This window comes from Ornithorhynchus anatinus, chromosome 3, assembly GCF_004115215.2.
Source record: "Ornithorhynchus anatinus isolate Pmale09 chromosome 3, mOrnAna1.pri.v4, whole genome shotgun sequence".
Classification (NCBI taxonomy): Eukaryota; Metazoa; Chordata; class Mammalia; order Monotremata; family Ornithorhynchidae; genus Ornithorhynchus; species Ornithorhynchus anatinus.
In genome coordinates, this window is record NC_041730.1 from 94,387,859 (window position 1) to 94,400,531 (window position 12,673).

The window sequence follows — 12,673 nt, forward strand, 5'->3', positions numbered from 1 at the left end:
AGGGAACTGAGGTGCCGAGAAGTTAAGTGGCTTGCCCAAAGTCACACAGCCGACAGGCGGCGGGGCCGGAATTAGAACCCATGACCTCTGAATCCTAAACCCGTGCTCTTTCCACTGAGCCACGAGTGTTATTGATGATGATGACAACATGCTCAAGGAAAACTTCCAAGTGAGATTATTAGCTAAGAGCCGGGATAGATAGAGAAACAGCAGCAGTGGATAGAGCACGGGTCCGGGGGTCAGAAGGTGGTAGCTTCCAATCCCGGCTCCGCCATTTGTCTGCTGTGTGACCTTGGGCACGTTTCTGGTCCTCAGTTACCTCATCTGTAAAATGGGGATTGGGACTGTATCCAACCCAATTTGCTTATATTCACACCCAGTGCTTAGTACAGTGTCTGGCACATAGTAAGTGCTTAATAAATGCCATAAAAATAATAATTATTATTGTTTATCATGTATTTTCAAGTATTCAGCTTATTCAACCATTCCAAGGACAAAACATCTAGGCTTCCCTTCAAGTCCCAGGAGCCTCCAACAGGAGTTTCCCGGGGCCAGGGAACATGTATCAGACTTCTTTTGGCTCTCCCAAGGGCTTAGTATAGTGCATTTCCCACGGGCTTGGGAGTCAGAGGTCATGGGTTCTAATCCCGACTCTGCCACTTCTCGGCTACGTGACTTTGGGCCAGTCCACTAACTTCCCCGTGCTTCAGTTACCTCACCTGTAAAATGGGGATGAAGACTGTGAGCCCCCCATGGGACAACCTGATGACCTCGATCTACCCCAGCGCTTAGGACAGGGCTTGGCACATAGTAAGCGCTTAACAAATACCATCATCATGACCACTGCCATTGAATGAGCTTTTCCCACTGCGGCGCCCAATAGACTTGATCATTTAACAAGGTTGCGACAGTGTAGGGAAATGAAAAAATACCTCTTAAATCCATGAAAAATCATCCCCGTCAATTGATTCATCCCCTTTAATGGGCAGTGATTTCTGCCAGTTCAGTGAGTTCGGGATCCCGCAAGTCCTTTATCCGCAGTTCTAACCCTGGATTAGCTGGGCCCAGCCCTCAGAGCTACTTGATGCTTGGCACTGCAGTCTTTCAATTTGTCCTTTTGTCTCCGCCTCACTGTCTCTGCTGGGAAACTCAGAGCGTTCAGGTGGATGGTCCAAGTTAATTTCCTTTCCGCCAACGCACTTGTTAAAGTACAAGCCCTAACCTTCTGCGTGTACTTGGCAAGCGGGGGGTATTGAAATGTTTCCAGCGCTTCGTTTGATTCCGCGTTCTTCCGCCTAACGTTCTTCTCCTTGCCTCCACCTCCGTATCACCAGAAGGGGTAAACGTTCATTTCGGACCCTTCGCAAAAAATCCCAAAACCCTAATATGCCTTTTTTCTTATTTTCCCCACTCATTTCTGCTCCGGGAAGAAAGTGAACAAAAGCAACCCTGAAGTTCAAAATGAGAGAGGTTACAGTTCATCTCCTCTCTTCGATCACTCTATCCTTTTTCCTCGTCTAGGTCTTTTCGATTTTCCTTAGCACCTTCTTGGGTGGCAGCAAACAAACTGCAAGGTCAAGACGAGTGCACCCCCAATTCATCTTTCACCGCGGAAGTCAACGGGCCACGAAGGCGACAGGCTAGCTATTCGCTCCATTCCCACTGGCGAATGGATAGACGGGGTGCTTGAGAAAACAACTGAGACTTCCTTTCCCCGTGGCACTCCATCCCGCTGGGTCGTCTATTTGATCATCCAGAGCCTCACAGTTCAGACCCACTGGTCTCCCCAGTTGCCAACGAGTTCATTTTGATCCCGCTTCATTAGTGTTTCCTTGCTGCTCTCCCCCATCCTTGGACTTGGTTCAGGCAAAACAGCCAGAAGGAATCCAGTCAATAGAATAGTAGTTATGGTCTTCAATGAGCCTCCACTGGGTACAATGAGCTGTATTAAAGGCTTGGGAAAGTACTGAATTGAGAGTCGGCCAAGAGTCTTTACGATTCTCATGGCTCTCCAGAAGGGAAGTCTTGGGAGGGAGCCCGTCAGGGTAGCAAACCCACAAGGCGTTGCACTTGACCTAACCAAGACTCATCTTCTGCCCCCTGAATGAGCTTTATGAAAAGAAAATCCCTCAACTTTCTGCCTCAATAAAAATAACTGTGGTATTTAAGTGCTTGCTGTGTGCCGGGCACCGTACTAAGCGCTGGGGTGGACACAAGCAAATCAGGGTCGACACGGTCCCTGGCCCACATGGGGCTCACAGTCTCAATCCCCATTTTACAGATGAGGTAGCTGAGACCCAGAGAAGCGAAGTAGCTTGCCCAAGGTCAGAGCAGGCAAGTGGAGGAGCCAGGATTAGAACCCATGACCTTCTGACTCCCAGGGCTGTGCTCTATCACATCATGCTGCCTCTTCCCCATCCACCCCAGCATAGTCAGTCTGTCAGTCAGTCGTATTCACTGAGTGCTTACCGTGTGCAGAACATGGAACTAAGCGCTTGGGAGATTATAATATAATAATATAACAGACATTCCCTGCCCACAAAGAGCTTACAGTCTAGAGGGGGAGATTGACATTAATATCAATAAATTACAGCTAATTATAATAATAATGGTATTTGATAAGCGCTTACTATGTGTCAGGCACTGTTCTAAGCGCTGGGGTAGATACTAGGTAATCAGGATGTCTCACGTGGGGTTCACGGTCTCAATCCCCATTTTACAGATGAGGTAACTGAAGCACAGAGAAGTTAAGTGACTTGCCCAAGGTCACACAGCAAACAAGTGACGGAGCCGGGATTAGAACTCACTACCTCTGGCTCCCAGGCCCTTGCTCTTGCCACTTGGCCACGCTAAGTGCTGTGGGGCTGGGAGGGGGATGAATAAAGGAAGCAAGTCAGGGTGACGCAGAAAGGAATGGAAGATGAGGAAAAGTGAGACTTAATCTGGGAAGGCCTCTCTGAGGAGACGCGCTTTCAGTTACCTCATCTGTAAAAACCTCCAGGGGTTGCCTATCAACCTCCACACAAAACAAAAAGTTCTCACTCTAGGCTTCAAGGCTGTCCATCACCTTGCCCCTTCCTACCTCTCCTCCCTTCTCTCTTTCCACTGCCCACCCCGCACGCTCTGCTCCTCTGCCGCCCACCTCCTCGCCGTCCCCCGTTCTCGCCTATCCCGCCGTCGACCCCTGGGCCACGTCCTCCCGCGGTCCTGGAATGCCCTCCCTCTTCACCTCCACCAAACTGATTCTCTTCCCCTCTTCAAAGCCCTCCTGAGAGCTCACCTCCTCCAAGAGGTCTTCCCAGACTGAGCTCCCCTTTTCCCTCTGCTCCTTCACCTTTCCGCAGCTAAACCCTCTTCTCCCCACTTTCCCTCTGATCCTCCCCCTCTCCCATCCCCTCCCCTCAGCACTGTACTCATCCGCTCAACATATCTTTATTACCCTATTTATTTTGCTAATGAGATGTACATCACCTTGATTCTATTTATTTGCTACTGTTTTAATGAGATGTTCTTCCCCTCGATTCTATTTATTGCCATTGTTCTTGTCTGTCCGTCTCCCCCGATTAGACTGTGAGCCCGTCAAAGGGCAGGGATTGTCTGTATCTGTTACCGATTTGTCCATTCCAAGCGCTTAGTACAGTGCCCTGCACATAGTAAGCGCTCAATAACTACTACTGAATGAATGAATAAATGAATGAACTGATGAGGTCACACAGCTAACAAGCAGCAGATCCGGAATTAGAACCCATGACCTCTGACTCCCAAGCCCGTGCTCTTTCCACCGAGCGACGCTGCTTCTCTATTTAGCTGGGTTCACTAACCTGCTGAGTGTCCGACCTAAGACTTATCATTCTCCCTTATTTAGCAGCAGCTCAAGACGAAGCACCCTGGATGGCATAATATCCTGGGCTTCTAACTTCCACCGGAGACAAACTTCCCACTTCCATCCTGATCCAATAAAATTTTGGAGGAGTTCTGGGCCAAGGAAAGGTGGTTAAGAGTTGTTGCTTAGGAAATCCAACTTCTCTCTACGTCGTACACTATGTAGGTCTAAACATAGGCTATAGGCTCAGGAGACACGGATTTATCCAACTCTAGTCTCAGTCTGGATGGTCCTAAAAAGGTTCGATATTTTGAAAACCCAGTGTGACCCCAGACTTCTTTACTCCCCAAAAGAATGTCGACGGACTGCTAAAATCGGCAATGGCTTGTCACTTTCACAGTGGAGCCCTTCTACCTGTTCCGTTTAGCCGAGTGGAGGGTAAGCAAGATGGAAATAATAATAATAATGATGATGGCATTTGTTAAGCGCTTACTAGGTGCAATGCACTGTTCTAAGCACTGGGGGGGGATACAAGGTGATCAGGTGGTCCCAAGTGGGGCTCACAGTCTTCATCCCCATTTTACAGATGAAGTAACTGAGGCACAGAGAAGTTAAGTGACTTGCCCACAGTCACACAGCTGACAAGTGGGGGAGCCGGGATTAGAACCCATGACCTCTGACTCAACTGTATATATTTTCATTACCCTATTTATTTTGTTAATGAAATGTCCATCGCCTTGATTCTATTTAGTTGCCATCGTTTTTACGAGATGTTCTTCTCCTTGACTGTATTTATTGCCATTGTTCTCGTCTGCCCGTCTCCCCCGATTAGACCGTGAGCCCGTCAAATGGCAGGGACTGTCTCTATCTGTTGCCGACTTGTTCATTCCAAGCTCTTAGTACAGTGCTATGCACATAGTAAGCGCCCAATAAATACTATTGAATGAATGAATGAATGACTCCAGAGCCCGTGCTCTTCCCACTGAGCCACACTGCTTCCTTTCAGTCACTGAAAATTCGAACTCTGTGACCTATTCCTCAGGCTACCTAGGTCCTTGTTATTAAATATACGTCTTCTCATTATTGAACATCTCCAAGCCCTCCTTTTTACGGCCAACACCAGTCATAGCAGCTATTAAGAGCACATCAAAGAAGCAACGTGCTGATCTAGGACCTTGTAACGACTAGCCCTCGTCTGTGGTATTGGCAACCTACAAGTTTGCAGGTTTCTGGCCTCTCACTTATTCTCTCTGGGAGACACTAATTAATTGCCCAGGATCTTGGCAAATGCTAAGTCGGTAATGAAAACGGTTAACAAATTGTTCGGTCTGCTAAGAGTTAATGGCATTTACAAGTGACTTTTAAACAGTTTATTGGGAAAATATTAAAAGTCAGTGCTCCATTTGTGAAAGTAACTAGGACTTTGGCCAACTTGGAGGAGATATTTTTGCTTAAAATCAGTGACTAAAATACAAATTTCCAGTTTGAGATGTATGCATAGCTGTAGTGGAAAAAAAACCACCAATCAAATCATCATAGTATGCCACAGTCAAAAGTCAGGAATAATGTACTCTTACAAAGCTACAACTGAGCATCATAATCCATATCTTGACAGAAACGTGATGATAAATCATCATTTCACACCACAACATGACAGCAAAATTATTTTTAAGGTCCTATTTTTCAGACCAGATTCATCTCACGAAAATACCAAATGAAAATGACAATTACATTTTGGTCAGTCAGAATTAACTGACTTTGGAAAAAAAACCACCCAAAAATCCTTTCCAAAAGCCACATCGCATTCTAAGAGTGTACCAGAAAATGAAGTAAATCAAATGTTTTAGTATGATTCTAATGTTCATTTCGAATTCTGGTCATCAAAAATCCCAACGTGTCATTATTTGCAAATTATTGTCAACTAACTTTCAACAATACCTAATTCATGACAGACTGAAACATTTCAGTTTATTCGGATCTGAGAGACTGCAAGGCCGTAAAGGGCAGGGACTGTCTCCATCTGTTACCGATTTGTACATTCCATTTGTACTGTTACATTTGTACAGTGCTCTGCACATAGTAAGCGCTCAATAATTACTATTGAATGAATGAATGAATGAATGAGAGCCCTTTCGAGCAGGCTTTCCAAATAGTCTAATGAAAGATGCATGTGTAAAAACGGCAGGGTTAAAGGAAATGCATTTTCAATTTAACTTTCACAATTATTTGATTATTCATGGAATTCGGTAGCACAGAAACTTGAGCCTGTGAGTGCAACCCCTGATCCGCGGCATTTGGCTAGGATTCAAATGTGCTAATTGTACGAGTAAGTTAAGTGGAAGTGACTTTGCCTGGTGTTCGGATTTTGGCAGCAGCTTGCTTTTCTTCTCCCCACCTCACATTGTCCTGCTTTCCGATTAAATTATAGTCAGGTTCATCCGTAGACAGATGAGGTGGAAGAACGGTCTTTCCCTAGTGATTTGCTCCTTTCAGGGGCACCTACTGACACTTTCTCAAAAAATTCCCACGTCTTTCCTGAACACCCTAGCAACAAGCCGTCGTGGTAGAAAACGCGCATCTAGAGAAAACTCGAGATCTCACTCTAAAAATGAACGGTCGGGCCACTCGAATCTTTCCCTCGATACCCAAAGCTTGGGGAAAGGAGATCCACTTATTGATCAAGTTACTCACCCACGATGACGGCAGTTACAGTGAGGAGCACGAAGGCATTCCGGAACAGGTAACTTTTAACATCCTCCTTGGTGATATTTTGCACTTTTTTCTTGGCCAAGAGCGTCCGTTTACGGACTCCTTGCTGGAAGCGCTCCATCCTGCCCTGGAGCCGGGGTTCTTCTCCATTACTTTTAGTCATTGAAACCACAAGGTCTCTCTTCTTCGAAGCAGTCGCACTTCCCAAACTCTCCCGGCGCAGTCGGAAGTGCTTCTCTCGCAGGGAACCAGAGAAAGCACAGCTGAAACACAAGAGATACAGAACGCAGAGTTACGAATTCCAGAGTCATGATTCACTCATTCAATAGTATTTATCGAGCGCTTACTATGTGCAGAGCACTGTACTAAGCGCTTGGAATGCACAAATCGGCAACAGATAGAGACAAGCACATGCAGGCGAAATAGTAGATATTTATAGGTACGAATACGAACGTAACCATCCGACTTGGGAGATTTTGGAAAATCCTCCTAGGGGGAACCGACGACATTTCTCCTTTGCCAAGCCCGGCGAACGGACTGAATGTACCTTTTTGATTCTGCACGCACGAGAGAAATGTGGCCAAATACTGGAAAAAGATGTACCCATATATAGCCCCTGAGCACACACCGCGCCCGCACATCTAAACACGCCACACGAATTTTTTAAAAGCTTCAACTATCTTAAAGTTCGCGCATTCAGAAGACTTTGGATTTTTGTTACTTCTTGTAATTATCAATGACCTAAACCCTCTGGCTTTTTCTGCACTGGGGCAGCTATATGTCAAATAGCAAAATCATTACTTTATCTAACACGTGCTGTATTAGGGAGGTGCTTTTGGCAGTATTATAGGCAGATTTCCACGAAATGTGTAAAGTTCCCTGAACACATCTGTAAAATATCAGAGGATGTAACCCGTTGTCATTCGGATTACAACCACAAACCACAGATCAGCCCCGATCTCTAGCTGGGGGAGAAAATACATGGATGGGTCCTTTCGGTTGAAATCTTTGCTCTACAGGTTTTGAAGCCCCGTAGAGCTTTCTTTAAAGTTGCCTGATGGGAGAAAAAAGTGAATTAAATTTTCTCTCCCACCGGTATTGTCATTTCAGATCGATCAGTGGAATTTATTAATGTCTGTCTCCCCCTCTAGACTACAAGCTCACTGTGGGCGGGGAACGTGTCTGTTATATTGGTCTATTGTACTCTCCCAAACTCTAAGTATGGTGGTCTGCAGACAGTAAGCGCTCAATAAATGAATGGTTGACCGAAAAGGACCTAGGAAGTCAATCAGGACAGGCTTCGTGGAGGAGGTATGATTTTTAGAAGGGCCTTGAATGTGGGAAGTCAGATTAGGAGGGAGGGATTTCCAAGCCGGGGGAACCGTATGAGAGGGAACTGAAGAGAGATAAATTGGGGGTTCAGTCAATTGCCCGATTGTACATTCCAAGCCCTTAGTGCAGTGCTCTGCACATAGTAAGCGCTCAGAAAATATTACTGAATTAATCAGTGGAATTTATTGAGTACCTACTGTATGCAGAGCACTGTATTAAGTGCTTGGGAGAGTACAATATAACGGACGCATTCCCCGCCTACAACGAGTTTACAGTCTCTAAGGAGGTTGAGCCTCTCCGCAAGCTGCCCATTCCCTAGATGATGGGGAACGGAATAGTTTAATAATAATAATAATAATAATGGTATTTGTTAAGTGCTTACTATATGCCAAGCACCGTTCTAAGCAATGGGGAGGATACGAGGTCATTAGTCGTTCCGTATGGGGCTCACAGTCTTCATCCCCATTTTACAGATGAGGTCACCGAGACACGGAGAAGCCAAGCGGCTTGCCCAAGGTCACCCAGCAGACGAGCGGCAGAGTCGGGGGTAGAACCCGCGTCCTCCGACTTGACGCTTATCGGGAGCCAGCGGGGATGCAGCTCATCTCCCGGCCACCCCCTTTGGCCCGTATTCACTCAATCGCATTTATCGAGCGCTTACGGTGTGCAGAGCACTGTAGCCACCTCTGGCCTGGAATTCCCTCCCCCGGACACGCTAGCCCACCACTCTCCCCAAGACCGTGAGCCTCGCGTGGGGCAACCTGATCACCTTGTATTCCCCCAGCGCTTAGAACAGTGCTTGGCACATAGTAAGCGCTTAACAAATAACATTATTATTTAAAGCCTTATTAAAAATCCCATCTCCTCCAAAGGGCCTTCCCCAACTAACCCCTCACTTCCTCTACTCCCTCTCCCTTCTGCGTCGCCTACGCACTTGGATCGGAGCCTTCTGAAGACTTGATATTTACGCCCCACCGCTTAGAAACATACCTGTAATTTATTTTAATATCTCACTCCCCCCCCCCAAACCCCCGGCGGACGGGGAACGCGTCGGCCGACTCGCTCGGAACTCCAACCCCGTCAGCTTGTCACTACCCCAGCGCTTAGTACAGTGCCTGGCACATAGTAAGCGCTGAACGACTACCAACGTTATTCTTCTTCTGACCCTCCCACGCCCTTTAGCGCGGTGGCCCGCACCCTGTGAGCGCTCAAGAAATACCACCGATGGATCGATCGGTCGGAAGTCGAGGAGTCCTTTAGAAAGTATGGGGGGAAAGGAGGGGGGGTCTTGAAAAGATCGAAGTGACAGGGTCGGTTTTGACTTTTAGAAAAACTGCCGAAGGAGGCCTCGCCGCTTGCTTAGACTGTGTGTGTGTGTGTGTGGAAAGGAGGGAGAAGGGGCAATCGGCCCGCACTGGAGGAGCAGCGAGGCTCAGTGGCGAGAGCCCGGGCCGGGGAGTCAGAGGTCGTGGGTTCTAATCCCGGCCCCGCCGCTTATCAGCCGGGTGACTTCACTTCCCTGCGCCTCTGTTGCCTCATCTGCAAAATGGGGATGAAGCCTGTGAGCCCTAACGTGGGACGCCCTGATTACCTTGGATCTACCCCTGCGCTTAGAACAGTGCTTTGCACGTAGTAAGCGCTTAACTTGTGTATATTTAATAACGTTGGTATCTGTTAAGCGCTTACTATGTGCAGAGCACTGTTCTAAGCGCTGGGGTAGATACAGGGTCATCAGGTTGTCCCACGTGGGGCTCACGGTTAATCCCCATTTTACAGGTGAGGTAACTGAGGCACAGAGAAGTTAAGTGACCCGCCCACAGTCACACAGCTGACGAGTGGCAGAGCCGGGAGTCGAACTCATGACCTCTGACTCCGAAGCCCAGGCTCTTTCCACTGAGCCACGCTGCTTCCCCTATATTTGTATACATGACTTTGTTTTATTAATGATGTGTCTATAGCTATGATTCTACTTATCCGTTTTGATGGTACTGATGGCTGACTACTTGTCGCGCCCTGCTGTCCGTCTCCCCCGTTTAGACTGTGAGCAGTTATTGGACAGGGAAGGTCTCTATCTGTGGCCGAATTCTACATTCCAAGCGCTTACTAGAGTGCTCTGCACACGGTAAGCGCTCAATAAATACGACTGAATGAATGAACGAGTGAATGAAAGGCACGATTGAATGAACAAATGTCCTCGTCATTATTATTATTTTTAATAGCCACAGAAATTCATTCATGCCTTCAATCGTATCTATCGATTCTATTTATTTGCTATTGTTTCAATGAGATGTTCATCCCCTCGATCCTATTTATTGCTATTGTTCTGTCTGTCCGTCTCCCCCGATTAGACTGTGAGCCCGTCAAAGGGCAGGGATGTCTCTGTTACCGATTTGTACAACCCAAGCGCTTAGTACAGTGCTCTGCACACAGTAAGCGCTCAATAAATACTCTTGAATGAATGAATATTGAGCGCTTACTGTGTGCAGAGCACTGTACTAAGAGCCCGGAAAGTCGAATTCGGCAACAGCTAATAATAATAATGTCACTTGTTAAGCGCTTACTACGTGCAAAGCACTGTTCTAAACGCTGGAGAGGATACAAGGCGATCAGGTTGTCCCACATGGGGCTCACAGTCTTCATCCTGTGAGCATGAAGAAGAGAAGCAGCGTGGCTCAGCGGAAAGGGCCCGGGTTTGGGAGTCAGAGGACGTGGGTTCTGATTCCGGCTCCACCACTTATCAGCTGTGTGACTCTGGGCAAGTCACTTAGCTTCTCCGGGCCTCAGTTATCTCATTTGTAAAATGGGGATGAAGACTATGAGCCCCACGTGGGGCAACCTGATCACCTCGTATCCCCCCACCCCGGCGCTTAGAACAGTGCTCGGCACCTAGCGAGCACCTAACAAATACCATCATTAGTATTATTACACTGATCCCCTTAGTAATTCCCCGCCCTCCTTCCCCCGCCGCGCTTAGAACAGTGCTTGGCACAGAGAAGCAGCGGGTCTCAGTGGAAAGAGCCCGGGCTTGGGAGTCAGAGGTCACGGGTTCGAATCCCGGCTCTGCCCCTTGTCGGCTGGGTGACCGTGGGCAAGTCACTTCGCTTCTCTGGGCCTCAGTTCCCTCATCTGTAAAATGGGGATGATGACTGTGAGCCTCACGTGGGACCACCTGATGACCCTGTATCTTCCCCAGCGCTTAGAACAGTGCTCTGCACATAGCAAGCGCTTAACAAATACCAACGTTATTATTAGTACATAGTAAGGGCTTAACAAATACCAACATTACTATTACATAGTAAGCGCTTAAACAAATGCCATCATCGTCATTATTAACCTGATCACCTTGTACCGCCCCGTCCCCCTGCGCTTAGAACAGCGCTCGGCACATAGTAAGCGCTTAACAAATGCCATCATCATTATTAACAACCCGATCACCTTGTATCCCCCTCCCCCGCGCTTAGCACAGCGCTCTGCACATACTAAGCGCTTACCAAATGCCATCATCATCATCATCAACAACAACCTGATCACCTTGTATCTCCCTCCCCCGCGCTTCGAACAGCGCTCGGCACAGAGTGAGCGCTTAACAAATGCCATCGTCCTTATTGGGAAAAGTGGAAAAAGCCCCGGCTGGGGAGGCAGAGATCACGGGTTCGAATCCCGGCTCTGCCACTCGTCAGCTGTGTGACGGTGGGCGAGTCGCTTCGCTTCTCTGGGCCTCAGTTCCCTCCTCTGGAAAATGGGGCTGAAGACCGTGAGCCCCTTGGAGCTCCCCCAGCGCTCAGAAGGTGCTCCGCCCGGAGTAAGCGCTTAAATACCGACATTATCACGAGCGGTATCATTCCCCCCCGTTTTCCAGATGGGGGAACGGAGGCCCGGAGAAGCGAAGCGAGCGGCCGTCAAGCGGGCCGGGCGGCATTTGAACCCAGGACCGGACGGGTCAGCTGGAGACCATCCTACCCCCGCGCCGGGGAGCCGTCTCTTGCAGCCGGGCTGGAGGTCTCCCCCCCTCCGCCGGTCCCCGTCCCAGCCGGCTCCCACGCAGGGGGGGGGGCCCCCTCTCCTCCCCCCACCCCCCAAAAGGAGGGGCGGCCCCCCAGTTCCCACGCTCAGAAAAGGGTCCGAGGGTCAAAGCGGGGCGGGGGGCGCTCACCGACACCGACGGCCCGGGGTCCAAGGCGGAGGAGCGGCAGGTGGGCGGCGGCCCCCGCCCCAGGACCAGCACCGGGACCGGCCCCCGCCGGGGACGAGGAGGAGGAGGAGGTGGAGGAGGAGGACGAGCAGCAGCAGGGGAAGGAGGAGAAGGAGGAGGAACGAGGACTAGGCGGGCCGGCCCTTCTGCACCCGCATGAGCTTCTACCGGCGCAACTTCCAACCACCCACACTTAAGGAAAGGGGCGGGGCTGGGGGCGGGGCCGGAGGGGCTGGTGGGCGGGGCTGGAGGTGATGGGCTGGACCGGATGGGCTGGTGGGCGGGGCTAGAGGTGGTGGGCGGGGCTAGAGGTGATGGGCTGGGCCGGATGGGCTGGTGGGCGGGGCTAGAGGTGGTGGGCGGGGCTAGAGGACTGGGCGGGGCTAGAGGTGATGGCCTGGGCCGGATGGGCTGGTGGGCGGGGCTAGAGGTGGTGGGCGGGGCCGGATGGGCCTGTGGGCGGGGCTAGAGGTGGTGGGCGGGGCTAGAGGACTGGGCGGGGCTAGAGGTGATGGGCTGGGCCGGATGGGCTGGTGGGCGGGGCTAGAGGTGGTGGGCGGGGCTAGAGGTGATGGGCTGGGCCGGATGGGCCTGTGGGCGGGGCTAGAGGTGGTGGG

General features: G+C 49.7%; 1 protein-coding gene across 1 annotated transcript in view; it reads right to left on the reverse strand.

Annotated features, from left to right (window-relative positions):
- Positions 1 to 12,232, reverse strand: part of SLC1A3 (solute carrier family 1 member 3) — a 138,445-nt gene extending 126,213 nt beyond the window's left edge. The window contains exons 1-2 of the mRNA XM_029060998.2: positions 12,018 to 12,232; positions 6,515 to 6,795 (exon numbers count right to left, since the gene is read on the reverse strand). Of these exons, the coding sequence (XP_028916831.1) occupies positions 6,515 to 6,695 (181 nt within the window). The 5' untranslated portion in view covers positions 6,696 to 6,795; positions 12,018 to 12,232. The remainder of the gene's footprint in view (positions 1 to 6,514; positions 6,796 to 12,017) is intronic.
- Between the last annotated feature and the right edge of the window lie 441 nt (positions 12,233 to 12,673).